This window comes from Cheilinus undulatus, linkage group 2 (assembly GCF_018320785.1).
Source record: "Cheilinus undulatus linkage group 2, ASM1832078v1, whole genome shotgun sequence".
NCBI classification, from domain to species: Eukaryota; Metazoa; Chordata; class Actinopteri; order Labriformes; family Labridae; genus Cheilinus; species Cheilinus undulatus.
Window position 1 is genome coordinate 1245787 of NC_054866.1, and position 26295 is coordinate 1272081.

The 26295-nt window shown below is 40.3% G+C and overlaps 2 protein-coding genes across 7 annotated transcripts in view; both read left to right on the forward strand.

Annotated features, from left to right (window-relative positions):
* The window catches only part of brwd1 (bromodomain and WD repeat domain containing 1), a 60003-nt gene extending 39832 nt beyond the window's left edge, over nucleotides 1–20171 (forward strand). For 3 of the 6 annotated variants that reach the window (XM_041803119.1, XM_041803156.1, XM_041803138.1), the window contains 15 exons: nucleotides 2147–2208; nucleotides 2304–2474; nucleotides 2574–2694; nucleotides 4106–4231; nucleotides 4319–4382; nucleotides 4503–4553; nucleotides 4752–4877; nucleotides 4975–5127; nucleotides 5306–5466; nucleotides 7650–7813; nucleotides 8166–8291; nucleotides 12640–12810; nucleotides 12898–13221; nucleotides 13327–13449; nucleotides 17726–20171. In XM_041803119.1, coding sequence (XP_041659053.1) covers nucleotides 2147–2208; nucleotides 2304–2474; nucleotides 2574–2694; nucleotides 4106–4231; nucleotides 4319–4382; nucleotides 4503–4553; nucleotides 4752–4877; nucleotides 4975–5127; nucleotides 5306–5466; nucleotides 7650–7813; nucleotides 8166–8291; nucleotides 12640–12810; nucleotides 12898–13221; nucleotides 13327–13449; nucleotides 17726–19086 — 3304 coding nt within the window. In that variant the 3' untranslated portion in view covers nucleotides 19087–20171. The remainder of the gene's footprint in view (nucleotides 1–2146; nucleotides 2209–2303; nucleotides 2475–2573; nucleotides 2695–4105; nucleotides 4232–4318; nucleotides 4383–4502; nucleotides 4554–4751; nucleotides 4878–4974; nucleotides 5128–5305; nucleotides 5467–7649; nucleotides 7814–8165; nucleotides 8292–12639; nucleotides 12811–12897; nucleotides 13222–13326; nucleotides 13450–17725) is intronic. The other 3 variants (XM_041803147.1, XM_041803165.1, XM_041803128.1) reach the window with 2 other exon arrangements.
* A 1883-nt stretch (nucleotides 20172–22054) lies between these two features.
* mipepa (mitochondrial intermediate peptidase a) overlaps nucleotides 22055–26295 on the forward strand; it is a 57244-nt gene continuing 53003 nt past the window's right edge. The window contains exons 1-6 of the mRNA XM_041803746.1: nucleotides 22055–22400; nucleotides 22485–22658; nucleotides 23871–23959; nucleotides 24165–24251; nucleotides 24334–24397; nucleotides 24517–24699. Of these exons, the coding sequence (XP_041659680.1) occupies nucleotides 22254–22400; nucleotides 22485–22658; nucleotides 23871–23959; nucleotides 24165–24251; nucleotides 24334–24397; nucleotides 24517–24699 (744 nt within the window). The 5' untranslated portion in view covers nucleotides 22055–22253. The remainder of the gene's footprint in view (nucleotides 22401–22484; nucleotides 22659–23870; nucleotides 23960–24164; nucleotides 24252–24333; nucleotides 24398–24516; nucleotides 24700–26295) is intronic.

The following is a 26295-nucleotide window of genomic DNA, read 5'->3' on the forward strand; positions in this document are numbered from 1 at the left end:
TTGCCTAGTCTCTTTCTTATGGTTGAATCATGAACTCTGACCTTAACTGAGTCAGTGAGGCGTGCAGCTCTTTAGATGATGTTCTGGGTTCTTTTGTGACCTCCTGGATGAGTCGTTGATGCTCTCTTGGAATCACTTTCGTATTCCGGCCACTCCTGGGAAGGTTCACCACTTTTCCCAGTTTTCTCCATTTGTGGATAATGGCTCTCACTGTGCCTGGCTGGAGTCCCAAAGCCTCAGAAATGTCTTTGTAACCTTTTCCAGACTGATAGATATCAGGCACTTTCTCATCTGTCTTGAATTTCTTTAGATGGCACCATGATTTGTTGGAGATCTTGTAGCCTACTCCACTTTGTCAGACAGCTTCTATTTAAGGGATTTCTGGATTCAGCAGGTCTGGCAGTAATCAGGTCTGAGTGTGGATAGTGAAATTGAACTTGGCTTTCTGAAAAAATTTGGTTAATCACAGTTAATTGATGATTTAACTAGTGGGGCAGTGACTTTTTCACATAGGGCCAGGTAGGTTTGGATGGCTTTTTCTTATTGATAAATTAAATTCTAATTTAAAAACTGCATTTTGCATTTACTCAGGTTTTCTCTAATATTGAAATTAGTTTGATGATCTGAAACATTGAAGTGACAAATATGCAAAAAAGAAAGCGAGGGGGTAAACGTGTTTTTCATACATGTCAGCTTGATGTACCTGTCTTTAAGTGGTGCATAAGAAGTATAGCAGCTACTTAATATATGAATCAAGTTTGTTAGATATTGTATAATAACTCCAGGAGTCAGGACAAACCGCCTACAGCTGAAGAGAGTGAAGCCATAAACTCACTCTGTTTCTGTGGTTTGATTTATAGACGCATTACAGCTTTGGATAAAGAGTGTGCCAAAAACAGCCATTCAGATCTTTCTAGAACAGTGATACTCAACATGGGGCTCTTGAGGGATGATTTGTGGTTCTTTTATGTCTTAATTTGAAATATTATTCCCCAGAAAACCTTAAAAAGGGAAACGTTGACCTCAGAAATTATTCACATAAATCAGTTTGTTTCCCAGAAAGCTTTAATTGTCAAACTTAGTTGTCCCATTTTTGCCATATTTAACCAATTTTTGCCCTTTTTTCACCATGTTTTGCCACTTTTCAACCAATTAAGATACCTTTGCCAATAAATATCACTTTTTTTTCCAAATTTTTCTCATTTTTTCTACTTCTTTTTTACACTTTTTCCTACCTTTTGCCACTTCGATCCCATTTTGCCCTTTTCACCATTTTTTTTGCCACTTTTTGCCCATTTAAGCTACCTTTTACCATTTAGTACCCCTTCATCCTATTTTGTTGCCCTCTTTGCCACTTCTTTTCGACCCTTTTTTCCCATTTTTGCCACTTTTTACCATTTTTTTAAATCAATTTTTGCCCATTAAAGCAACCTTTTGCAAATAAATACCACTTGTTTCCTCTTTTTTGTCCTATTTTGCTACCCTTGACTGCTTTTTGCCCATTTTAGTCACTTTTAATGTTTTTGCCACTTTTTTGCCAGATTTAACTTATTTTTGTTGCTACTTCAAGCCGTTTTCACCACATTGATTGTGGCTCTTGCAGAGATATTTTTCAACTATTTGGCTCTTTGGTTGAACAGGGTTGAGTAACACTGGTCTAGAACATCAACTTAAAACATGAATTAAATGTGTGAATTAATAGAAATATATTTTTGTTTATTTTAGAAATGTTAAAGCACATCAACCATAGATTATGACCTGATAGTAAACAAGAATCCACAGAGTAAAGAGTATTACACCTTTTTCTCAAAAACATCAGTCTGAGTAAAACTGAGTGATGTTCCTGTTACCAGTGTAAAGATGGGAAATTGATTTATGCTCAGTGTTTTTATGAACATAACTTTATTATTGAGGAGATAAAAACAAACTTGTTCCTGGTAATAACAGTAAAAACACCAGCATCTGCAGGCCAGACTAGAAGAAATCAGCCAGCTGAGTAGCGATCCGTCTTTAGTATGAATCATATTGTTGTAAGTAAAAAAACCAAAAAAAAGTAATATTTTAACGAAGCTTCCTATGGCCTAGTTAAACCGACAAACTCAAGTGTGATATTGACTGTAGAACCACTGTTTTATTTTTCCAACAGCTGGGACAACGGCGAACTCGAGAAACTGAGTCCCTGGGATGTGGAGCCAATCCCAGATGATGGTAATTGGAACTTTTCACCGTCCTATCACAGTTAGTTCACAACACTCTGGGGTCTGTTCACAAGTAGCGTTAATTGGTTTTCAATACATTTTGAGGTGTCTGCTCTGCAGCCCAGCAGCCGGATACAGAAGGAGGGGGGATCCCTGTGACGGCTGATGAGATGAGTGAGCTGATGTACAAGCCTCTGCTAGGGGAGTGGGGGGAGCGGAGCAGGGATGAGGAGTGTGAGCGAATCATCGCTGGAATAGACCAGCTCCTCACTGTCGGTAAATGAATAGAAATACCATTTTTGGTTCACACGGATAAATATGCTCTTTTATAAAGGAACAGAATAACTGATAAACCCTTGGCTTTATTGGCTACAGAGATTGCAGCCCCCTTCTCTGGTCCAGTTGACTTAATACAGTATCCTACTTACTGCACTGTGATTGCCTATCCTACTGACCTGGCCACCATCAGACTCCGCCTCCTCAACAGATTCTACAGGTCAGTCTCTTTGAAGTCTACAGCAGTTCATCTCTTATACACTGGGTCTGGACATTCTGCCACAAGGGGGCTCTCTATCCTATAACAAGATGAAAAGAGCAGCGCTGTCTTGCGCCGCTGTTTACTCTGTTCAACAAAACATCCCCTTACAAGGCGTATTTACTAAACAGAAAACCAACGCTTTGTTTTCAGTGGTGATTTTCTTGTAATGGGGGACAAATGCTCTTAAAATTGCTCTTCCACGTCACACTGGGAGCAGTCCTCTACAAATTGTACCTTAACTCTGTTCAAACTAACTAAAGTTATCATCAATGTTGACGTTAAAACCTGCAGAGAGTCTGAGGGCTGTCCGTTTGTTTACTCTTCATTATCATGATTATTTATTTTACTGCTCCAAGTGTTGTTCTTGTTTGTTTTTCCTGATAGACAACAACTTAGAATAATTTAACTCAATAAGCTCTACTTTTTTCTACTGATCACACTATTCAGATAAAAAACATCCTCCATTGGGAAATGGAAATGAGGTTGACTGTTTATGGTTAAAAAGGTGACCCTGTTAGGCCCTCAGGTTAGACCTGAATCCAGAATCTGGCCCCTGCTGTGATTGAGTTTGACACCCCTGCACTAGACTACTCAGCCAGACCGTCAGATCATTGGAGACCACACGCCTGCCGACCTGCCAGCCTCGGGTGATCACGGGAATTCAGAATAAGAACAAACACAGAAGTCTGTTGAATCCCTCTTACTGTTCTTCCTCAACAGGCTGCCCTGGCATTACAGGTGCAGCAAAAATCATAAAACAAGGGAAAAACTCAGGATGAAATCCTGGCTGGGATGAAACTACAGTTGTGTTTTTGGTTGTGAACGGTGAAAGTACATATAACCCACCTGGTGACGCTACCCCGTCTGCTCGCCGTCACTAGTTGTTGTGGGTACTCTGTAGCAGTACAACCTAGAATCTTAAATATCAAACATGTTTGATAATTATGATTCAGGGTTTCGGAGGCTATGATGTGATTTGGAGCAGTAAAACAATCGTGCTGACACCACACACACGAGGATTATTTAGACAAATAATAGTTTGCAATGAGGCTGCACTCGGGATACGTCCTCACGATCATCGGAGGAGGAAAATGCCTCAAACTGAGCTTAAAATCCTCTAGCGTGTGGCCAGCCTAACAGACATGTCCCTCACTCTGCCTTCCAACCTGATAAGTGTTTGTCCTCTTTCTGATTGGTTTAGCTCCGTCCAAAGACAGCCTTCCATGGAGTGAAAGATTAATGCTGGACTTTGAAAATATAATCTGAATATTTAGTTTCATTTGAACTTGTATAATGTTGACATTCAAAAAGCTGATGTTTTACATGGATTGTTGAGACACGGTGTAATGTTTGCTCTGGTCATCCACAGACGCCTTTCAGCATTAATTTGGGATGTCAGGTATGTTGCACACAATGCCCGCACTTTCAATGAGCCAAGCAGCAAGATTGCCCACTCTGCAAGGATTATCTCCAATGTCCTCCAGAAATTCATCAAGTAAGTTTTACATGGTGTTTATAGCAACACATGCTTCATATAACACGTCTAGCACATGAAATTTACGCTGTTTTCCTACATTAACAGCAACCCCGGCTGCACAGACATCATGGAGATTTACAATGCTGTTGAAGAAATGGATGATGATGAGGTAACTGCTATCAACTACATGTAAAAGGCAGCAGAGAGGAAGAAGTTTGGTTGATTTCAGCTACACCTTTATGCAGGCAATGCAGTCCTGTTGATGTTCAATATTTTTTTACTCCCTCAGGAAGAGGACACAGAAGCACCAGGCACATCCTCTGGACACAGACTACGTCAGGTAACTCAGCTTATATCGTTAAAGCAAGGTCCTTCATATTTCAGAAGGATTTTCCAAAAGCAGTCTTAATAAAAAGTGTTGCTAAAATGAAGTAGGTCACCTCACCGTCACATGGCTGATATTTCTGGTGAGATGGATTGTAAATGATGAAGTGGTAGCAGAAAGTTTATCTCTGAAATATCTTGTTGATATCTGCAGCGCTCTGCAGAGGTCGTGCCCGACAGAGACGCCTGGAAGGAACAATGCAAGAATCTCCTCAACTATATATTTGACTGTGAGGACTCAGAACCATTCAGACAGCCTGTGGATCCACTCAACTATCCAGTAGGTTAAAAGAAGCACACTACACTGTCATTTAAAGGTGTGTGCTCCAGTGCTTTGCCCAAGATAACATGTATTTTATGCTTATGTGCAAATCTAGGACTACCACGAAATCATTGATACACCAATGGACTTTGGCACGGTGAAAAGGACCTTGGAGACGGACGGCTATGAAAACCCTATCGAGCTGTGCAAAGACACTAGACTCATATTTGCCAATGCTAAAGCCTACACACCCAATAAACGGTCCAAGGTAAGGGGTTTAGTAAGGCTTTGGATTAAATGATTGGCTGTCTAGGGAATGATACAGCCATAAACATGATGGTCAGAGCTCCCCTGTTAATGCTCCTTTAGATTTTGACTATAAAGAACTATCAGGTTTTATGGATGAATACTTTTGTTCATGGGATTTGTCTTTTGCTCTCTTCTAGATTTACAGCATGACTCTGCGACTCTCTGCCTTTTTCGAGGAGCAGATACGAACGATCATATCGGAGTACAAGAGTGTCGTAAAGAGCAGTGATCGACTCCGACGTAGTCAGAGGTTCCGCAAGAAAACACAGCAGCAGGATCCGACGTCTGCAACAACCAGGTCTGTTTGAGCCAGCTGGTGATTTATCACATGGAAAGCAGCTTTGTGTACAACTTCAAAAAGTTGGGGCGCTGTGTAAAATTGTAAATAAAATCAGAATGCAGCAATTGTCAGATCTCATAAACTCATATTTTATTCACAATAGAACATAAACGACATGTCAGAGGTTGAAACTCAGACATTTTACCATTTCATTAAAAATATTAGCTCATTGGCAGCAACACATCTCTAAAAAGTAGGGACAGGGCCATGTTTATCTTAGTGTGGCATCCTCTCTTCTTTTAACAACAGTCTGTAAACATCTGGGAAGTGAGGAGACTACTTGCTGGAGTTTGAGAGAGGAATGTTGTCCCATTCTCGTCTGGTGTGGGATTCTAGCTGCTCAACAGTCCTGGGTTTCTTATTTGACTTTTTCCTTTTATGATGCTCCCAATGATTTCTGTTGCCAAAAGGTGCAGGCAAACCACATCTTGACTCTTCTGTTGATATGAGAAGATGTGTAAGCGGCCCACGCCATAGGCACTAAAGCAACCCCGTACCATCAGAGATGTATTTAGGACTGAGCCAGGATAACAAGCTGGATGGTCCCTGCCCTCTTTAGTCTGCAGGACACCGCGTCCATGATTTCCAAAAAGAATCTCAGATTTTGACTCATCTGACCACAGAACATTTTTCCATTTTAAATGACCTTTGGCTCAGAGAAGACAGTAGCATCTCTGGATTGTGTTTATATATGGCTTCTCCTTTGCATGATCCAGAATTAACTTCTTTTGTGGATGGTAGGTGAACTGTTGATCTTGCCTGTTTTTAATGCAGTGGCCCCTGAGGGCCCAAAGATCACCAGCATCCAGCATTGACCTTCAGCCTTGTCCCTTTTTCACTGAGATTTCTCCGGATTCTCGGAACCTTTTGATATTAAGTACGGCCAATGGTCGGATTTTCAAAGTTTTAGCAGTTTTACGTTGAGGGAAATTTTTTCGGAAATTGTTCCACTATTTTTAGACACAGGTTGGTGAACCTCTGCCTGGTTTTAGTTCTGACCCTGCGTCTCGAAATGCTCCTTTTATACCCAGTCATGTTACTGACCTGTTGCCAATTAATCTTATTTGCAAAATGCTCCTCCAGCTGTTTTTCATTAGTACCACTTACTTTTCCAGCCTTTTTGATGCCTGTCCATTTGTTTTTGAGATGTTTCGCTTCAAAATGAGAAAATATTTTTCATGAAATGGTAGAATGTCTTAGCCTGACAGGCCAGATAGATTTGTTTTACACTTCCATCTGGAAAACCTTCCATAGGCGTTTGGGAAAGGGCAGAGCCTTTGAAAAACAAAACTCAGAGGGTGACTGGATGAAAGTTCTGTTACATCTTTACGGGCCAATCAGAGCAACAAAACACGTGACATCATAGTGGCTAACGAGGGGCGCCGCTACTGAGGAGTAGACTCCGTAGAGAACTGCATAACACGAACCATGGAGGCTGTAGACATGTCAGTACACGACTTTCGTGGTTTTTAAAAAGAAAACAACTCACTGCTGTTCTTTGTTCTTCTTTTAATGGAGAAATGTCTGCAAGTTCTGATCAAACTGGCGCTTTAGCAGCATCCACGCGAATGTCTTCCGTCATATTTGCACCGGCCTCTTGTTGCTGCTTGTCTACGTCATGACTGTGCTGTGCCTGAAAGTACTGCCCCTCATCACTTATTGGTCCTGTCACTTTCTAACCGAGCCCAAATGGTTCAGATGGGAGCTTTGCAAGATGGATTCACCAGTGAAAAACACAGAAATGGGTGGATCCATCTGCTTTGCAAGGTTAAGAATGTCTTGGTTTCAACATCCCATATGTTTTTGTTCTGTTAAGAATAGAATATTGGTTTATAAGATTTGCACATCTTTGCATTCTGTTTTTATTTTCTCTTATTTAGATTTTACACAACCCCCCAACTTTTTTGGAATTGGGGTTGTATATTACATTCGTTGACATATGGCATTACTGTGCTTGTCTGCATGCATGTCCAGTGACACTGATTAAAATGATGTAAACACTGCAGATTCAGATCAGATTGTCCTCATTGAACCGGCTCACATCTTCTCTGTTTTTATGAAACTAATACAGAACTGAATTATAATTTAGAGTGTGACACATTCCATTAAGGAGTAATATCTGAAATTTCTATTTTTCTCAGTCAAAAAAGAGCTGCTTTAAAAACTCAGGAAAAAATGGAGCCGATGTCATCAACCAAATCTACCTCAGCCAAAGTGTCTGTTCCTGAGAGGACCAAGAGGAGTCTAAGCAGCAGCTCAGGTCACAGCTCCTCGGACGACTCCAAAGGTGCTTCATCAACACCAGGTAAAGAAGAGAGGACATCCTAAAATGTTCCTGTCATAGGATGGCACTTGGCTTTCATAACTCCTTCTCCCTGTACATTTAAACATCACTGTATTAGTAACTTAAACCTGTTCAACATTAAGGCAAATATCTAAACAGCCGTATCACATCAATTAGAATAAAGTTCTTGTATTGTATTGTATCACATGGAAGCAACCGATGCATCCGATCACATCAGTAGCAGTGTAGTCAGTTACCTGTTATCAAATTTATAATTTATTCTTTCTGACTTGTGCTTCTCTTTACCTCTCTTTGGGTGAAAATACATTGAAGTGAAGGTTCCACAGTTTAATTCTTTGTCACTTTAATCCAGAATCTGAATGTGAGAGCGAGCTGAGCGCATCAGAAGGGGGGAAAAGTCAGAGAAGCTCAAGTAACCATCATCTGAGGCAGACGGCAAGAGTTACACGAAGCAAGCGTGCCAAGGCGAGGAAAAAGGGTGAGGATAGTATTCATGGAACAAGAGTCCTGGGTTTAGGACCTGCACCTGCCTACACCTGTAAAGCTCAGTCCTGAAACCTCACCTGCTATTGCATGCAACTGGAACACAGATCCGCCACAGAACTGTGTTTATTACTCCTGCTACCCAACCTGGGATTAAACACAATTTTATTTACTGTGCAATTAATCTGTTTCCACGAGGATAGCGCTTCACACTGAGTGACAGACATGGCAGAGCTCACACACAGACCAGCAGACCCAAATACCAGGGCACTTGCTTTCTCCTTCTCTCTCTCTCAATTCAATTTTCAGTTCTATTTAATTCAGTTCCATTCAGTGAGCTTGGTTGGCATGAAAAATCTGTGTGCACTGCCAAAGCAGTGTCTAAATAGATTATAAATTATATTTTTTCATATACAGTGCTTAACAAATGTATCAGACCACCTGTCATATCTGTCTCAGAGACCATCCAGCATCATGAAGTGCTTTAATGTGGACTCTTTCATTTTCAGTCAGCTCTCCATGTTTTACCATTTTGAACAGGAATGAGGAATTTCAAACTGAATTCACCCAAATCTGAGCCGGCTCACTGGGCTTCTCTGAGAAGTCAGAAATGAATCAAGCATAACATTCAACCACTAAAACTCATATTTTGTCTTAATTTGACATATTCATCAAAAAATATTAATGTGCTTAAATATTTTTTCAGTTTTTCTGTAAATCAGTAAATTGTAAATTCATGGATAACAATAATAATTCCATTTTAGCATTAAAAATATCATTTGGGTTAAAGAGCTTCTACATATTGGTGTATTAACCATTGCAGAAACATCAAAAATGATTTTGGTAATTACCGATGCTGTTAATTTAGGGCAGCTGTGGCATAAACCTTACTTTGGTTAGGGTTAGGGTGGTCTAATAAATTTGTTAAGCACTGTAATATCAGAATAAAACCAGATTACAGTTTTATAATTGGTACATTTAAAAAAAATCTAGGTTTGGCTTAACAAATTACAGATTAAGGATAAAGGTTTTCACTTAAAGTATTTACAGATTAGATGGTAGTGGTAAGGTTAAAAATGCTGATATAGAAGGAGAAAAGTCTACATGCACGTCCAAGCCAAGATGGGCAGAAATGAACAGAAAGACATCTCGTACACTGCAGGGCTCCAAAAATACAATTATTTATTGCACCAACATAGTGATGTTTCGAGCACAGTTTCTCTATATCAGACTCTATTGCACTACGTTAGTGCAATAAATAATTGTATTTTTGGAGCCATGCAGTGTGCGAGACATCTTTCTGTTCATCAAAAATGCTGATATGCAATATGCTGAGTCTTCCAGACTTAGGTCTATGGATAATGGGGGTGTTATGGTTTTTATAGTCATCCTGAACGGTCATGGTTCTGGGGTCTTGGTTCGGTGCACACAGTCCCATGACAAATATGTCTGAGCTGTTAATAAAGCCAACACTGACATACAGGAGTCTGGATGTTGCAGGGGTAACCAATGCACCTACTTTTTACAAAAATGCATGTATGTTGATTAGCATTTATGTTGTAGATGGAAAGTTTGGACTGGTCTGGTAGAAGTGGGATGTAGAGGGTTTGTTGTAAGATCAGCTGTTATAATTCCGATGATGCAGGGACAGAGTTTGTGAAAGATGGTTAAAGAGATGTCAGATGAAGATGTTCAGGCCAGTCAGTCATCAAGCCACACCAGGCAGGTGTGTGTTAGCCTAGGGCAGCTCACTTTGAGCTCTGCCTCACCCTATTGCTAAGCTCTCTCTCTCTGTCTCTATCATTTTGTCCTTTGTGTATTTTTTTAGTTTCATGTGTAGTGTTTGTACCAGGAGTAGTTGTCTTTCTGTAATCGTGAGTGTTAGGGAAGGTTAGAATCAGCAACCTGGAGTGGCATGTACAGAGCCTGGGTCTGTTGAAGGTGGCGTGCTGTTGAGGCAGTTTGGGTTGTGTGTGTTTCATGGTAAGGTTGGTAAGATAATGATATCCCCGTGTTAGCATGGTGGGTGGTGAGAGTTAGCATGGAGAGGGGGTCTCTGGGATACTGGAGATCACTGTTCAGCCCTCTGGAGGTGTGGTGGGACTAACTGGACTGAACACAGAGGAAGGAGGCTTCCCCCTTGACGATTTTACTATGTTTTATTGTGATAAGGGGTAAATTTAATTGTTTTATTGATATTTCTCATTTTCTTGCAATAACAGAGCTGCTTTTACCGTGTTAATGAAGTAATTTCTCAAAATCTCTGGAAAATTGTCATAAATTTACATGTTATCGTGGAGAAAGGGGGGGTGTAACACGTGAGCTTTGTCCTGTCACTTCTTCCCGTCATAATTTCTGTTCCAGCCGTGATCTTAAGTGAAATTTTTTATTTATTTAAACATGCATTGTTGAAGATTTTTGGAAATTTGGGTCGTGATTTGTCATCCAAGATATTGGTGGGTCTTGAGGCTAGAGCAGTTGAGATGCAGTGCCTTAGAACACACCTAAGAATAAGAATTCAAGGAATGACGATCGAAAAAGAAGAAACTCCACAAACTTCAAGCTTCACGTTTTTATACATTTGTATATTCTACTGATTTGAAGGGGCCATAAAGATACAGAAATTTTTATACCTGCTGATGCAAACATCTTTAAAGCCATCTTCTACAGATACCAGTATTATGCTTAAGATTGTGCATCCCTACTCCAGTGTTTGTTGATGTTTAGGTTCTCAGGAACAGAATTTTCACCTTGTAGGCCACGGTTCACTCTGCAGCTCACTGCACATGGGTAAAACAAGCGACTGGGTGGTTATGAAGCACTGCAGCAGATCTATAAAGGGGCCTGTTCAGCTCAGTTGGAGGAGCAGCCTGCACCCGTTTATATAGGCCACTGATCATCAACTGGTGGCCAGGGGGCCATATCAGGCCCCCAAAGCTTCCTATCCAGCCCCTGGAAGATCATTAAATTCAGACAATGTTGTGGTTTTCAGGGTATTTTTTGGCTTTAAATGTCTGCAGCTGTTAAACCCACCCCTAAATTAATATAATAACATTTAATATTGAAAAAGTTTTAGAATGACTAAACATTTGATCTGTTTTGTTGTTGTTGTTGTTGTTGTTTTTACAAAAATTCACTTGTTAGCCATTATTAGCAACTTTTTAAAAGATATATTTCAAAAAGTGGGTTAAGGTGGAAATGTTGCAGAAATGCCAGAAAAAAAAGAGGTGAGAAGGGGTTAGACAGCAGCAAAATGGTCTGTGGGGTGGCACAAAGGGACAAAAATTGGCTGGAAAAGTGGTGAGAAGAGTTACCAAAAATTGGTAAGTGGTAAAGGGGGCAAAAAGTATCAAAACTTGGTTAAAATTGGTAAAAATAGTGCAAACACAGTAATGAAAAAGGGTTAAAAAGTGGCAAAAATAGTTGAAAAGTTGCAAAAGTTGATCCAAAATTAAAGATTGAAGAATGGCAACAATTGGTAAAAGTATCAAAAGTGAACTAAAAGTGGCAAAAATATACCAAAAATAGTCTGGCAAAGTGGTGAAAATGGATTAAAAGTGGCACACAGGGGCAATAATCAGCAGGCAAGTGGCTAATAGGGGTTAAAGAGTGGTAAAATGGGCAAAAAGTGTCAAAAACTATCAAAATGGGTTAAGAGAGGCAAAAAAATGTTGCAGAAATAGCCGAATGAAGTAGTGAAAAGGTTTTAAAAGGTCTCAAAAAAGGGGTTAATTTTGGTACTAAATTGCAGTTGGGGATGTCCATTATCTGGGATTCAACATAATATACTAAAACGAATACAATAATATGTTAATTAGCCCAAAGTCGGGCCCCCAGAGTCTCTGTCAAAACTAAGTCTGGCCCTTGTGCACATTCACTTGATGACCCCTGATATAGGCTAAAGTCCTCAACACACTGGTCAGGGGATTCCTGGTCCCGGTGCATGTTTGGTGCATGTCTTCCCCCACTCTCTCTCCCCTTATTTCCTGCCTCTCCTCGCCCGTCCGATCAAATAAGGCAGATAAAGTAATTTGCTGGTTTAGGTCTAAAAATGTGCAGATAGCTTTCATCTCTGATTTCCCTTTATTTTTCCTGACCTGCTGCTGCCCACGTTTTGTTCATTTTAGCCTGTACCTGCAGATTTATATAAATGTATATGTTTTGCCCATGATGGGGCTTGTTTGTGGGTAACTTGTCTCAGTCCTGGACTCCACCAGTCTACCGGAGTCCACCAGACTCCTAAATTTTAGCTTTTAGGCAGTAGATAGAAAAACTAATCACGGTTTGATATTCAGTACTGAAATCTTTTAGTGATTTCACTGGAAATGTGTTATCCTTGCCAGTTGCAGAGAGTGATAGTGAAGAGGAGGAGGAGGAGGAAGAGGAGGAGCCTGAGGAGGAGCTTGACAGTGAAGGTGAAGATGGAGAGATGTCCTCCCAGTCTTCAGGCCCACGCTATCCCAGTAAAACCAGCAGAAGCACACGGAAGACCAGAAACAGCGCTGGCATAGACGGTAAGCACCCAGGTAACCTTCCTAACAGCTGTCATCAGCTTACCAGGGTAATAAATTCCCAATGACGATCCGAACTCTTGTTTCCAGAAGGCAGAGCAAAAGTGAATGGCCACAGCAGCAGGTCGTCTCGCAGGAAGAGACGCCACTACCAGGATGGGACTGTATCGGAAGGCTCTGATGGAGAAGCAGATGAAACGGCAATTCGCAAGTCACTTAAAAGAAAAACGGCGAGGGCAGCTGTAAACAAGATCAAACTCCTTGAAGTGTCAGATAATGACGATGAGGAAGGAGAGGAGGAAGAGGAGGAGAAGCCAAACAAGAGCAGTCGCAGCCACCACCCAGCCCGGTCTTCCAAACGCGCAGCGGTGATTCAGAGCTCCTCTGATTCCGAGGACGAGTCGTCATCCAGGGGTGGGCAGACGCTTTTCTATGAACGTATTTCACACCATTGAAAATGTTCTGTCATTTATTGTGGAACCCACAGTAGCTGATTTCAGAACTTCCTTTACTCTTTAGCCTCTCAGAAGTCAAAGGTGTCCAGAGGTCTGTCCAAGAAGAAGAAAGATGGGGACCACAATGGAGAAACAGGACCCAGCAAATGGAGATCACCAAGAGAAGACGCCAAGACCAAAGGAAACTGTGAGAAATTCCTAATTCTGTCGACCTCTGACAAGGAATGGGTGGTACCCGGTAATATCGTGTCCTGGGGTTTTAAAAAATAGCCTCAGTATAACTTTATCTATTGTCTTTTATGATAAATGCCTTGAGAGTATGTGCCCATTTCCACCTTCAGTACTGCTGTCTGTGGGTAAAGATGCTTTAAGAGTGGTCAAAGAACTCCTGTTAATGATATCAGGCTAATTTGGTACATATAACCTGGTATGGCACGGCACATCTGGCACCGCAGTATGGACTTCTCTAGTCAAACTGTTAAATGTGCACCAGCAGCTTTCAAGTGATCCAGAGCTTAAAAACACTGAAATTCTCTTTCTGATGTAGATCACTGATGAGAAATGATCAAGTTCATTAATAATCATGCACCGCATCCTGCAGCAGCAACACTAGACATGATTAAAACCATCAAGATTTTTAAAACATTTGTGCAAAATGTAGATACAATTTTTTGTGCTTGGTTGTTTTAGGTGCTGAAGAAGTCTGTGACTTTTTAAAGCTTTCTGTGATCCACAGCTGGATGGAGCTTGCCATTGACCACTGAAGCACAGCGTGAAAATAAATAACAATAAAGACCTTTCTACATCCATTAAAAAGCACATAGAACATTACTAAACATCCCAAAATCCTTTTTCTCAAATTAAATCAGGGAGGAGGGGAGGGAAGAAAATGCACATACAGTCATGGATGAAAGTATTGGCATCCCTGGAATTTTTCCAGAAAATACACCATTTCTCCCAGACATTGTTGCAGTTGCAAATGTTTTTGGTATACACGTGTTTACTGCCTTTACAGTTGAAACCAGAAGTTTACATACACTATATAAAAAGGCACATAAACTTTTTTTCTCATCGTCTAACATTAAATCAGATTAAACTTTTCCTGTTTTTGGTCAATTAGGATTACCAAAATTATTTCTATTTGCTAAATGCCAGAATAATGAGAGAGATCATTTTTTAGACATTTTTTTATTATTTTCTTGTGAGTCAGAAGTTTACATACATTTCATTAGTATTTGGTAGCATTGCCTTTAAACTGTATGACTTGGGTCAAACATTTTGGATATGCTTCAACAAGCTTCTTACAATAGTTTGCAGGAATTTTGGCCCATTCCTCCTGGCAGAACTGGTGTAACTGAGCCAAGTTTGTAGGCTGCCTTGCTCACACATGCCTTTTCAGCTCTGCCCATAAATTTTCAGTGGGATTGAGATCAGGGCTTTGTGATGGCCACTCCAAAACATTGACTTTGTTATCCTTAGGCCACTTTGTAACCAGTTTGGCAGTATGCTTGGGGTCATTGTCTATTTGGAAAACCGATTTGCGTGCAAGCTTTAACTTCCTGGCTGATGTCTTGAGATGTTGCTTCAGTATTTCCACATAATGTTCTTTCCTCATGATGCCATCTATTTTGTGAAGTGCACCAGTCCCTCCTGCAGCAAAACAACCCCACAACATGATGCTGCCACCCCCATGTTTCACAGTTGGGATGGTGTTCTCAGGCTTGCAAGCTTCCCCCTTTTTTCTCCAAATGTAACGATGGTCATTATGGCCAAAAAGTTCAATCTTAGTTTGGTCAGACTACAGAACATGTCCCCAAAAATTAAGGTCTTTGTCCCTGTGTGCATTTGCAAACTGTAATCTGGCTTTTTTATGTTTCTTTTGGAGTAATGGCTTCTTCCTGGGAGAGTGGCCTTTCAGCCCATGTCGGTACAGGACTCGTTTGACTGTTGATAATGACACACTCTTACCAGCTTCAGCCAGCATCTTCACAAGGTCTTTTGCTTTTGTTCTTGGGTTGAGATGCACTTTTCGGACCAAAGCACATTCATCTCTGGGACCCGTCTCCTTCCTGAGCGGTATGATGGCTGGACATTCCCCTGGTGTTTTTACTTGCGTATAATTGTTTGAACAGATGAACGTGGCACCTTCAGGCGTCTGGAAATTGCACCCAAGGATGAACCAGACTTGAGGAAGTCCACAATTCTCTTCCTGATATCTTGGCTGATTTCCTTTGATTTTCCCATGATGTTACACAAAGAAGCAGTGTGTTTCAGGTGTGTCTTAAAATACATCCACAGGTGTGCCTCTAATTAACTCAAATGTTGTCAATAAACCTATCAGAGGCTTCCAAAGACATGACATCATCATCTGGGCTTTCCCAAAATGCTTAAAGGCATAGTAATCTTAGTGTATGTAAACTTCTGACTCTCAAGAAAATAATAAAAAAATGTTTAAAAAATTATCTCTCTCATTATTCTGGCATTTAGCAAATAGAAATAATTTTGGTAATCCTAATTGACCAAAAACAGGAAAAGTTTAATCTGATTTGATGTTAGACGGTGAGAAAAAAAGTTTATGTGCCTTTTTATATAGTGTATGTAAACTTCTGGTTTCAACTGTGTGTGCTTTGGAACAACACAAAGAAACAGGAGAAAAAAAGACAAAATTGACATAATTTTACACAAAATTTAAAAAATGGGCCGGATGAAATTGTTGCACCCTCAACTTAATATTTGGTTTCACACCCTTGGGAAAAAATAACTGAAACCAATCACTTCCTCTAACCAACAACAAGCTTCTTACTCCTCTCAGCTGGAATTTTGGACCACTCTTCTTCTGCAAACTGCTCCAGGTCTCTCAGATTTGAAGGGTGCTTCTTCAACAGCAGTTTTGAGATCTGTCCATAGGTGTTCAATGGGATTTAGATCTGGACTCATTGCTGGCCACTTCAGAACTCTCCAGCTTTGTCTCCAACCATTTCTTGGTGCTTTTTGAGGTATGTTTGGGGTCATTGTCCTGCTGGAACACCCATGACCTCTGACCCAGACCCAGCTTTCTGACACTAGGCCCTACATTGCGGCCCAAAATCTTTTTGATAGTCTCCAGATTTCATGATTCCTTGCACACAGTCAAGGCACCCAGTGCCAGAGGCAGCAAAACAACCCAAAACATCCTTGAAGCTCCACCATGTTTGACTGTAGGTACTGTGTTCTTTTCTTTGTAGGCCTCATTCTGTTTTCTGTAAACAGTAGAATGACGTGCTTTTCCAAAAAGCTCTACCTTAGTCTCATCTGTCCACAAAATGTTCTCCCAGAAAGATGGAGGCTTACTCAGGTACATTTTTGCAAACTCCAGTCTGGCTTTTTTATGTCTCTTTGTCAGCAGTGGGGTTCTCCTGGGTCTCCTGCCATAGCGCTTCTTCTCATTCAGATGACCACGTATGGTCCCAGCTGACACTTTTGCACCCTGAGTCTGTAGGACAGCCTGAATTTGTGTGGAAGTTGACTGAGGATGTTTATCCACCATTCCAACTATCCTGCGTTGCATTCTTTTGTCAGTTTTTCTCTTCTGTCCACGTCCAGGGAGATTAGCCACAGCTCCATGGTTATAAACTTCTTGATTATATTACACACAGTGGACAAAGGAATTTCAAGATCTCTGGAGATGGTCTTGAAACCTTGAGATTGTTCATATTTTTACACTATTTTTCTTCCTAAGTCCTCAGACAGTTGTGGGCTCTTCTTTCTCTTCTCCATGCTTGGTGTGACACACACAGACACACAACACAAAGGCTGAGTCAACTTTTAGACATTCTAACTGGCTTCAGGTGTGATTTCTAGATTGCCAGCACCTGTTACTGCCACAGGTGAGTTTAAATGAGCATCACATGCTGGAAATAAAATGATTTACCCACAGTTTTAAAAGGGGGACAATCATTTTGTCCGGCCCATTTTTTGAGTTTTGTGTAAAATTATGTCAATTTTGGCTGTTTTCTTCTGTTTCTTTCTGTTGTTCCAGTGCACATAAAGGAAATAAACATGTGTATACCAAAAACATTTGTAATTGCAACAATTTCAGGGAGAAATGGTGTGGAAAAATCCCAGGGGTGCCAATACTTTCATCCATAACTGTATGTGCCGTAGGCTGAGAGGACAAAGAGGGGAGCTTTTCTTACTCCTCTGTCCTGATGTAGCTCTGTTTATTTCAGAACAGTTCTTCAACTATAAATCACCTCCAGTGCTCCTGAAAACCTCGCCTTATAAACGCCGTTTTTAGCACAGAAGCATTCAGATGAAGGATTTAATGAAATGCTAGTGGAGGTACACACTTTGCCCTGCACGCCAACAAGTGCCTGACGGTGTTTATAAATGGTTACCGCCCAGTCCTACCGCTAACTTGTACTTGCTATGTGAATTATAATGAAGAATCCTTATGTTTGATTATTTCTTCCATTACTCTGCAGATGTGAATGGGCACCATGCAAAACATCACAAGTCTGACAACAGCTCTGCACAAGAGGAAGCCACAGACAGCAGCTCTGAAGACACTGAAGAGGAGGAGGAACAGGAGGCAGCGTCTCAGAAACCCTCTGGAAACAAAACTGCTGCATCAAGGAAGAAAAGGATTACCAGTGAGGAGGAGGAGGACGGTGAGCCAGAGGACGGTGAGCCAGAGGACAAGAGCAAGAGCACACGACACAACTTAGGTGAGGGGGCCAAAGATCACAGGTCTCAAAAACATCCATCCCAAAATGGGAAAAATGCTGAGGATTCTAGCCTCAAAGACTCTCGGAAAAAGAAAAGAGACATTTTATCAAAAAGCCAAGAGAAACAAAAATCTGCCTCAAATAATAAAATGCATGGTATGAATCCAGAGGAGCTTAGTGACTGTCAGAAGAGATCTGGCCTACGGAAGAAAAGTCAGAGGAAAAATGAAGGATGTGAAGCTCAGAGCTCCGACTCCAGTGAGGAATCTGAGGCTGAAACCAAGCTGAAGAGGCCGACGAGGAGCAAGCGTGAATCTAAACGGCCGTACTATGACACCTTAGTGTCCGATAGCTCTGAGCAGGAATACAAGCCCAAGAGGAAGGTGAGGAGGAAACGCTCCTCCGGCTCATCGGAGGAAGACTCCGATAAATCTGACAACACTTCTAACAGACGGTTTAATCTCAGAGCCCTGCCAAAAAAGAAATACATCAGTGAGAACTCTCTGTCAGAGGAGGATTCTGCTTCTGTGAACCAGGGTAAACGCAGAGACTGCAACACAGCCACAACATCTCGGGAAGACAGGAATAATACAAGAGAGGTGCTCAGAACCTCTCCCAGCAAACCCAGGTATCAGCCGTCTTCCAAGAGAAAACGTATTTACACTTCAGACTCTGATGATGCAGCAAAAGATTCCAAAAACAATAAAACTAGCTGGTCGGGCACCAAAAGGGAATCCAAACAAGATGACACCTTTTCCCAATCCGATTCCAGTGAGGAGGATGCGGACGGTTCAAGCGGAATGAAGAAGAGCACGAGGCAACAGAAACGCAAACAGAAGGAAAGCTTCAGCAGCAGCAACCACAGTTCTGACTCAGAAAGCCAGCAGTCCTCCTCAGCCTCAGAAAACTCGTTCGCCTCAGGATCTCACAGCAGTCCAAAGAGGAGGAGTCACAGACTGTCTGTAAGAACTGCCAGCCGCAAGCTAAGGCAGCGCCACAAGTGCTCTGACTCTGAGGAGGAAGACAGTGAAGAGTCCGAGGGCAAACCTCATCGAAGGACGTGTGTGAACACCCGGAATCGAGGCAAGCGAACAGTAACCTATCACGACAGCGAATAAGAGAGAAATGCAGACATTAGCAGGAGACCTTGAAGAAACTTGACGGCCGCATTATGGTAGTAGCACTGGAGTCCTCAACAGAAAATGCTGTGAATCTGTTTCATTCAGGGATATTTATATTTTCTATGAAAACATGTTTATAAATGTAAAACCAATTCAAGCATTGGACTGCTGGCTTTCACAAGAATACAGAGCAAAACATCCCATAGTGCTCGTGTGATCTGTCCAGTGGAGGAACCATTCTGGGGGGTCTTATCAGCTTGGGTGCTAACTAATATACCTCTGTTTTATCAAGCATATTGCTGGCTTGCACTATGATACACTGTAACGAGGTATTTCATGAACTAGTTTTGCATTAGTAACTCAGGGGTCAACTAAGTTTACTGTCAGACATGCAGTTGTTTTTTTTTTTTAAGATAAGTTCAAGAAACAATTGCAGGTTGGTCGATGTCCAAGCACACTCATGGGGACAAAACAAACCTATGTTCAGACTTTTGTTTAGAGCACTCCTTTGTAAATCCACACACGTTAAATGCTTTACTGTTTTATGAGTTGATGTGAGCCAAATGAACCAATCTGAATTCTTTCCCATGCCATTTCATTTTTTTGTATTCTAATAAATAGATGTAAATATTTGGTTGAGAACAGCAGTGTCTAAAGGCGTGGAGATCCTTGGATAGGAACAATATTTAAATTTGAGGGTTTTTTAATTTGTATTTCCTTTTTTGACATTTAAATGCATTGTCTTGCTTTCTGTCACAAATCGGTACCTTTTGCTGAGTACAGGTAACCAGAAGTACTCACTGCAAAATACGGACATTTCTCATATTGGGAAGACCTTAAATCATGTTGGTGTTACCTACTTTCAGTATTAAATTCTTTTTCTGAGTTGACTTTGAGTGTTTGGCCAGTAACATGGTTTCATTTGGTTGTGGGGAGGTTTTCTTTTTTTGGATACAGTCGCTGAATGACAGTTTGCCTGTTTTTCATAAACCTTGGTAACAGATTTCCTAGAAAACTTAAAGGCAATGTCGTTGTGGAGTGCAAATAGTTAATCCTATTAATAAAGACCTCTTTGCAAGGTGTGATCTGTGTTTCACTCACTTATCAATATAATTAGCTGATTTTATCATCCTAGAAAACAGATTTTATCTTTCAATGGCACTCTTAAAACTTGACCTCCACAAATATCATGGTTCTCTAAATCTACAGTGTCATGAAAATGTATTTTCCTCTTCTGGAGTTTTTATTTTTCTGCATATAAATAGAGAGAAATACATTCTTAATCATTCTATCTCTGCAGACAGCAAACATGTTGGTATTTGAGCAATACCTAAACATAAAGTCACAGTCTGGCAGATTTACAGAACTTTGTGATTGACAGCACCCACACTGAATTGCATCCTCTCAGACGTTAGCTAGGAGCGGTAGAAGCCAATCAAATAGGCATACTGGGTACAAGGGGCGGGACTTGTATGTTGCATTCAGGAGCTCTTCGGACTTCCGAGTTGTCCCAACATCTAACAGTTTGTGTGTCAAAACATCAAAAAGGCCTACACACAATAATAAATGATAAGGACGATTTCATGTGGGTTGAATATTGGTGTGGACACGCCCCCACTCAAATCTACGCCCTTGAGAACAATATGATGGCTGTTCTTATTCATCAAATTCCCTTTTTTGTAAAGAATAGAAATAGACTGGATAATTTCAGTTTTACATGCTCTGTGTGAGGCTTCCAATAAAGTGTATCTTCTAGAATTACTTCCTAAAGAGTGGTTTCATAGAATCTTTTAATTTCAACAATTTCATCTCAGTTTTACACGAGTCTGCACTTTTAACACCAAAAACATAAATTTATTTTTACTTTTTAAAAGACAGCTGATTTAAAGCAATCCATTTGTTTTATCAATTCTATTTCTACAATTTTCAAAAATTCCTTGATGTTCTCTCTAGAACGACATAAATTAATGTTATTGATATCAAGAATTTATAACTGAGGTCCCAGCACTGAACCTTGTGGAACTCCACAGAATACTCCTTTAAGGTGAGATTTAGTTTCATTCATTTTCACATATTGAAACCAAATTTTTTGGTGGATAAATTCTTAACCAAAATGCTACACCTCTTAGGCCATACGTTCACATTTCTGCAGAAGTAATCTATTGTCTCAAATGCTTTGCATAAATCAATAAACACTCCTACTCTGTACTGCTTTATATCTAGATGTGTTATATTTTCTACAAATTCCATCACTGCTAATGATCTTGAGCAACTATGCCCAAACCCATGCTGATGGTCATTCAATAAAACATATTTCTAAATAAAGGCGTCAAGATTGTTTACAAAGAATTTCAAAAAATTTGGAAAATTGAGGCTGTAAAGAAATCGGTCTTTCATTCAACACAATTTGCCGATATCACCGTTTTGTTCAACAAAACTGTTACAAATATTGGTTGATGGCTCACGGACACAAAAATAATTCCTTTTGAGTGAAGAATTTTACAGTCGGTAAAAATGTTTTTTGTTCTTAAATTTTCTGACTTCTAAAATGACACACTTATAAACTTCTCCTAGAAAAACTGAATTACAATTATTGAAAGTAAAATAAAAAATGTCCTTTTTAGCACTTGGAAGAGGAATTTCTTCTGCCAGTTTATGATTAACAATGCAATCACTGCACTCATTAACCATATTCTCAGTATCCTCGGTCACTGAATCATCATTTTTAACAATGCACGTAGAAAAACACCTATTATTACCATTTTGTTCACTTCATAAGTTAACGCCGAGTAGCTTTATGTTCCTATAGACATCTGGGGGAACTTCGTAATTTGTGTTTTTGGCGTCGGACTGACAGAATCGTAGTTCCCCTAGAAGCCTGACTGACACTCCAGTACAGCAGGGGGCGCTAATGCACCAGTCAGCTGGTTTACCAACCGCCATATAATGAAAAGAAGACCGGAGCGTTTTCACAGCAAATTGACAAGGACGCTGCTTCACGCATGGCGGAAAAAGAACATGTTTACTTATAATATTTACAGAAGTATTTCAGTTTTTATTTTGTAAATAGGCTGTTATTAAAGCGTTTGTTAGCATGTTCCCTGTTAGCCCTTTTAAAGCCTAATATTAGATATTAAAAAGAAGTTCTGCTGATTAGATGCAAAATGTCTGCGTTTAAAATGTTGCTTAACTTTGTAAAGCGCCGAAGCTCCTGGACTCATGCTCGGAAAACCGTGACAACATGGTCTCCTGTTGGAGCAGCTTTCAATGCCAAGAGTCAGAGGAGGATTAACCTGCTGGAGAAACACGGGGTTCGTATTCACCTCAGTCCGACAGCACGCAGTGTTTGGCGGCTGTTATCAGCTAGGTTTGTCAATGAAATCCTCTGGTTCCAGGGTCTGTTCGGGGTCCCAGAGCTGAGCTGTCCTGCTGGATTTCAGGTGGCAACACAAACCGCTCTGAAGAACACAGACCGCCTGGTGAAACTGGTTTGTTCTGGTCCTCCAGGTGTGAGGACTGTGGAGTCTTTCGACCAGCTGTCAGACGGTCTGTGTAAGGTGGCTGATCTGGTGGGTTCAACAAGCTTTATGTTCATCAGCTCTAATGTTTTCATGGGCAGCACACACAGGGGAGAAAGCAGAGGAAAAGGCACAGTCCTTCCTGATTTATTTATGTCTATTTCTGTAGGAAACACAGAAGCGCAGCAGACATTTACCCAGAGTCAGAGTCAACAGGGAGTCACAAACACATGTTAACGGACTTGAGCTTGTTTAGCACTTTTCTAGTCATCTGACTACTCAAAGCACTTTTACACTGCAGGTCACACCTCCCTGTTCACTCCACAGCCACATACTGGTGACAGAGGGGGTTAAAGTGATTTCTTTCTTGACATGTGACTGCAGAAGCTTGGGATTGAACCTGCAACCTTTCAACTGAGAGACCACTCCCTCTACTGAGCCACAGCCGCCCCCACAAACAATCACATTTCCTGCTAAAGGTTTTAAATAGGGAACAGTGTGTGCTGCTTTTCTAACAATCCTGTCTTTGACTGGGAAACTAGACTGAGATGACAAAAACAAGATTACTGCTTGGCGGTCTGCAAAAGTGAAATGGTTGTATAACAGGGATTTGACATTTTTTAAACCTTGTCAAACTTACTGTTTCTGAAACTGTTGTACAGCTCGTGTATATCATGTTTACATCTGCAGTAGGGCTGAACGATTTGGGAAAATAATCTAATTATGATTATTTTTTCCAATACTGTGATGGCAATTTAATGTGAGATTTTTGTAAATTCCACATCTTAAGTATTTTCAATGAACACCAGCAGTAAACCCTTCTATATTTTCACCACCCCAACATTAAATAGATTAATCTACGGCTGAATGATTTAAAAATATACATTTAATTGCAATTATTTTGACTCATATTGCAAATTCAGTATGAATTGTTGTGTTTTAAAGCAATGATCATTTTCATGTCATTCTTATTTTGATTCAGAAAAACTTAAAAAAAATAAGGAAAGTAGGATTTTTGCAAACAATCTATCCTAAAAAAATGACACTTAGATGTTTGCATGATGGGTGGAACATGTCTCTGCTGCATAAAAACTTTATTTAACCGGTATTCTAACACATTTTTCATGTCAAAGAAATATTGCACCTTTTGCGATTTTAAAAATTGCAGTAGGACTTATTGCGATTTAATCTAAATTTCGATAAATTGCCCAGCCCTACTCTGCAGAGATGTAAAGTAAACTTAAATTTGTCATCCTGTAATAGGCAGACTTTGTGAAAGTCGCCCATCCAGATCCAGCATTTCGAGAGGCTGCTGAGAAGACCTGCATCGAGATTGGCACAGTTGTGGAGAAGTAGGAAACGAACTGAAGTTTTTTAAACTACTCTGTATTGAAAACACTAATGATTATAGAGCTTCTGAGTAAAAACAAAACATGTCGCATTAACCTCCTTACGTTGAGATAAAACTTGTAATTAATGCATTTTTCTGCGTGCCTTGTCACCCTGACCACTAGTGAATGATACCAATGTCTGTGTTGTGCTGATTTTATGTTTCAGGCTGAACACAAATGTAGAATTATGCAATAGTCTAAAAAGATTGCTGGACAACCCTGACTTAGTGTCTCAGCTGGATGCTGATAGCAGGTAATTCCCATCATTTTATATCTGATAGTAGGTTTGACAATGCTTGGATTAGAATGAATTTGATTTATTTCTGCCTTCTTAGACGAGTGGCTGAGCTGTTCATGTTTGACTTTGAAATCAGTGGAATTCATCTGGATTACAAAGTGGTGAGAGTGTCGTCATTCGATTCATAAATGAGGACGTTTGAAGTTAATAGAGATAAAAACTCACGTTTAAATACAACTATCTGTGCAGTGTGTTGTATTTTCTTCTGTTCCGTCTGCAGAGGAAAGAGGCCGTCTCTCTCCACGTGAAGCTCTTGGATCTCAGCAACGAGTTTCTGGTGGGCTCTCACCTTCCAAACAGAATAGCGAGGTCAGCGATCCCTGAGCATTTACACCTGCACTTTGCAAGTGAAGGAAGCTTTATCCAAGTTGCAGGACTACATGCAGATTCTCCTGATGACTTGGTATGTACTTCATAGAAAAAGGAGCATTTCTCCATTTTGCCCAGCAGGTGGTACACTAACTCAATTCTTTCACAAAACTTGACAGAAGGAATTTTGAAAATACCTAAATGATTGGCAAATTGTTTCAATTCACAACATTTTCCCTAGACCGGCGTTACTCAGTGCATGGCTCTATATACTTCCATTGCCCGTATTTGCATTTTTTGCCACTTTTAATCAATTTTTGCCATTTCTATTTGCCATTTTTATCTCGTTTTACCCATTTTTGCCACTTTTATCCTGCTTTTTATGGTTTTCACCCTCTTTTGCCATTTTCTGTCCCTTTTCACCCATTAAAGCTGCCTTCTGCAATTAAATACAATTTTACCCCATTTTGTGCAATCTTTTTGCTGCTTTTTGCAAATTTTAGTCACTTTTTAGTAACATTTTTGCAACTTAATTGATGCTTTTTGACCATTTTTGTCCCTTCTCACCCATCTTTGCCATTTTCTGCCTGTTTTTGCCACTTTTTCTCCTAAGTTTTGCCACTTTTCACCCAGATTTTTGCCATTTTGTCCCTATTTTGCTCCTTTTTACCTATTTTTGCCACCTATAGCTTATTTTTATTGCCCCCTTAACTTTTTTTGTCACTTTTCACCACTTAGATTGTGGCTCTTGTGTTTTTTTTCCAACAGTTTGGCTCTTTGGTTGAGCAGGGATGAGTAATGCTGCCTAAGAGCATCTTTTTAAGAGAATATTGATCGGAGTGTAATGTCTGTGTTTTTTAAGAGGAAGTGGTCAGATCATCAAACACATTTTAATATCAGAGAAAGACAACCATAGTGAATAAAAAATGAAGTTTTAAATGAAGATTTAATTTATTAAGGGGATAAAGCCATCCAAACCTTCATGGCCACATGTGAAAAAATTAATTTCCCCCTAAATCTAATAACTGGTTGTTCCATTCTCAGAACTGGAAGCAAGCATTTGTCAGAACTGGCAAAGAGTCTCTCTCTGTTGAAGAATTAAGGCCCAATCTGCTTTGCAGAATTGTTTCGATCCAGCCACATTAGAGGGCTTTCAGGCATGGATGGCGTGCAGAGCGCTTTGTCACAGCTTTTAATCGGATTTAAGTCCAGCCTTTGCTAGACCACTTCAACACCTTCATTTTTTTCTTTTTAAATCCATTCAGAGGTGGATTTAATGGTGTGTTTGGGATCATTCTTTGGCTGGATATTCTGCTTCAGGATTTTCTGGTAGAGAGCAGAATTCATTGTTCCTGAAAAGCAGCCCTAACCTGACACTTGTTTCACACATCCATTTGGAAAACCTCCCATAGACGGTGTTTGGCATCTCCACGGCAGCTCTGACCCTGCCGTACGCACAAAATCTGGATAAACGGGAAACTGACCTCAACAGTAGAAGGATGAAATTAAAGACTGATGTGAAATTGACACATTTGCGTGAAATAATCAAATATTACACATTTCACTGTGAAACAAACCCTACATGTTATTATGACATCCATTCACATAAACAACAAGGCAGACAGTAACCGTGCTCCTAAAATGTGCCATACAAATAAAGTTTTACATTTATAATAATTGTAATTAAAAT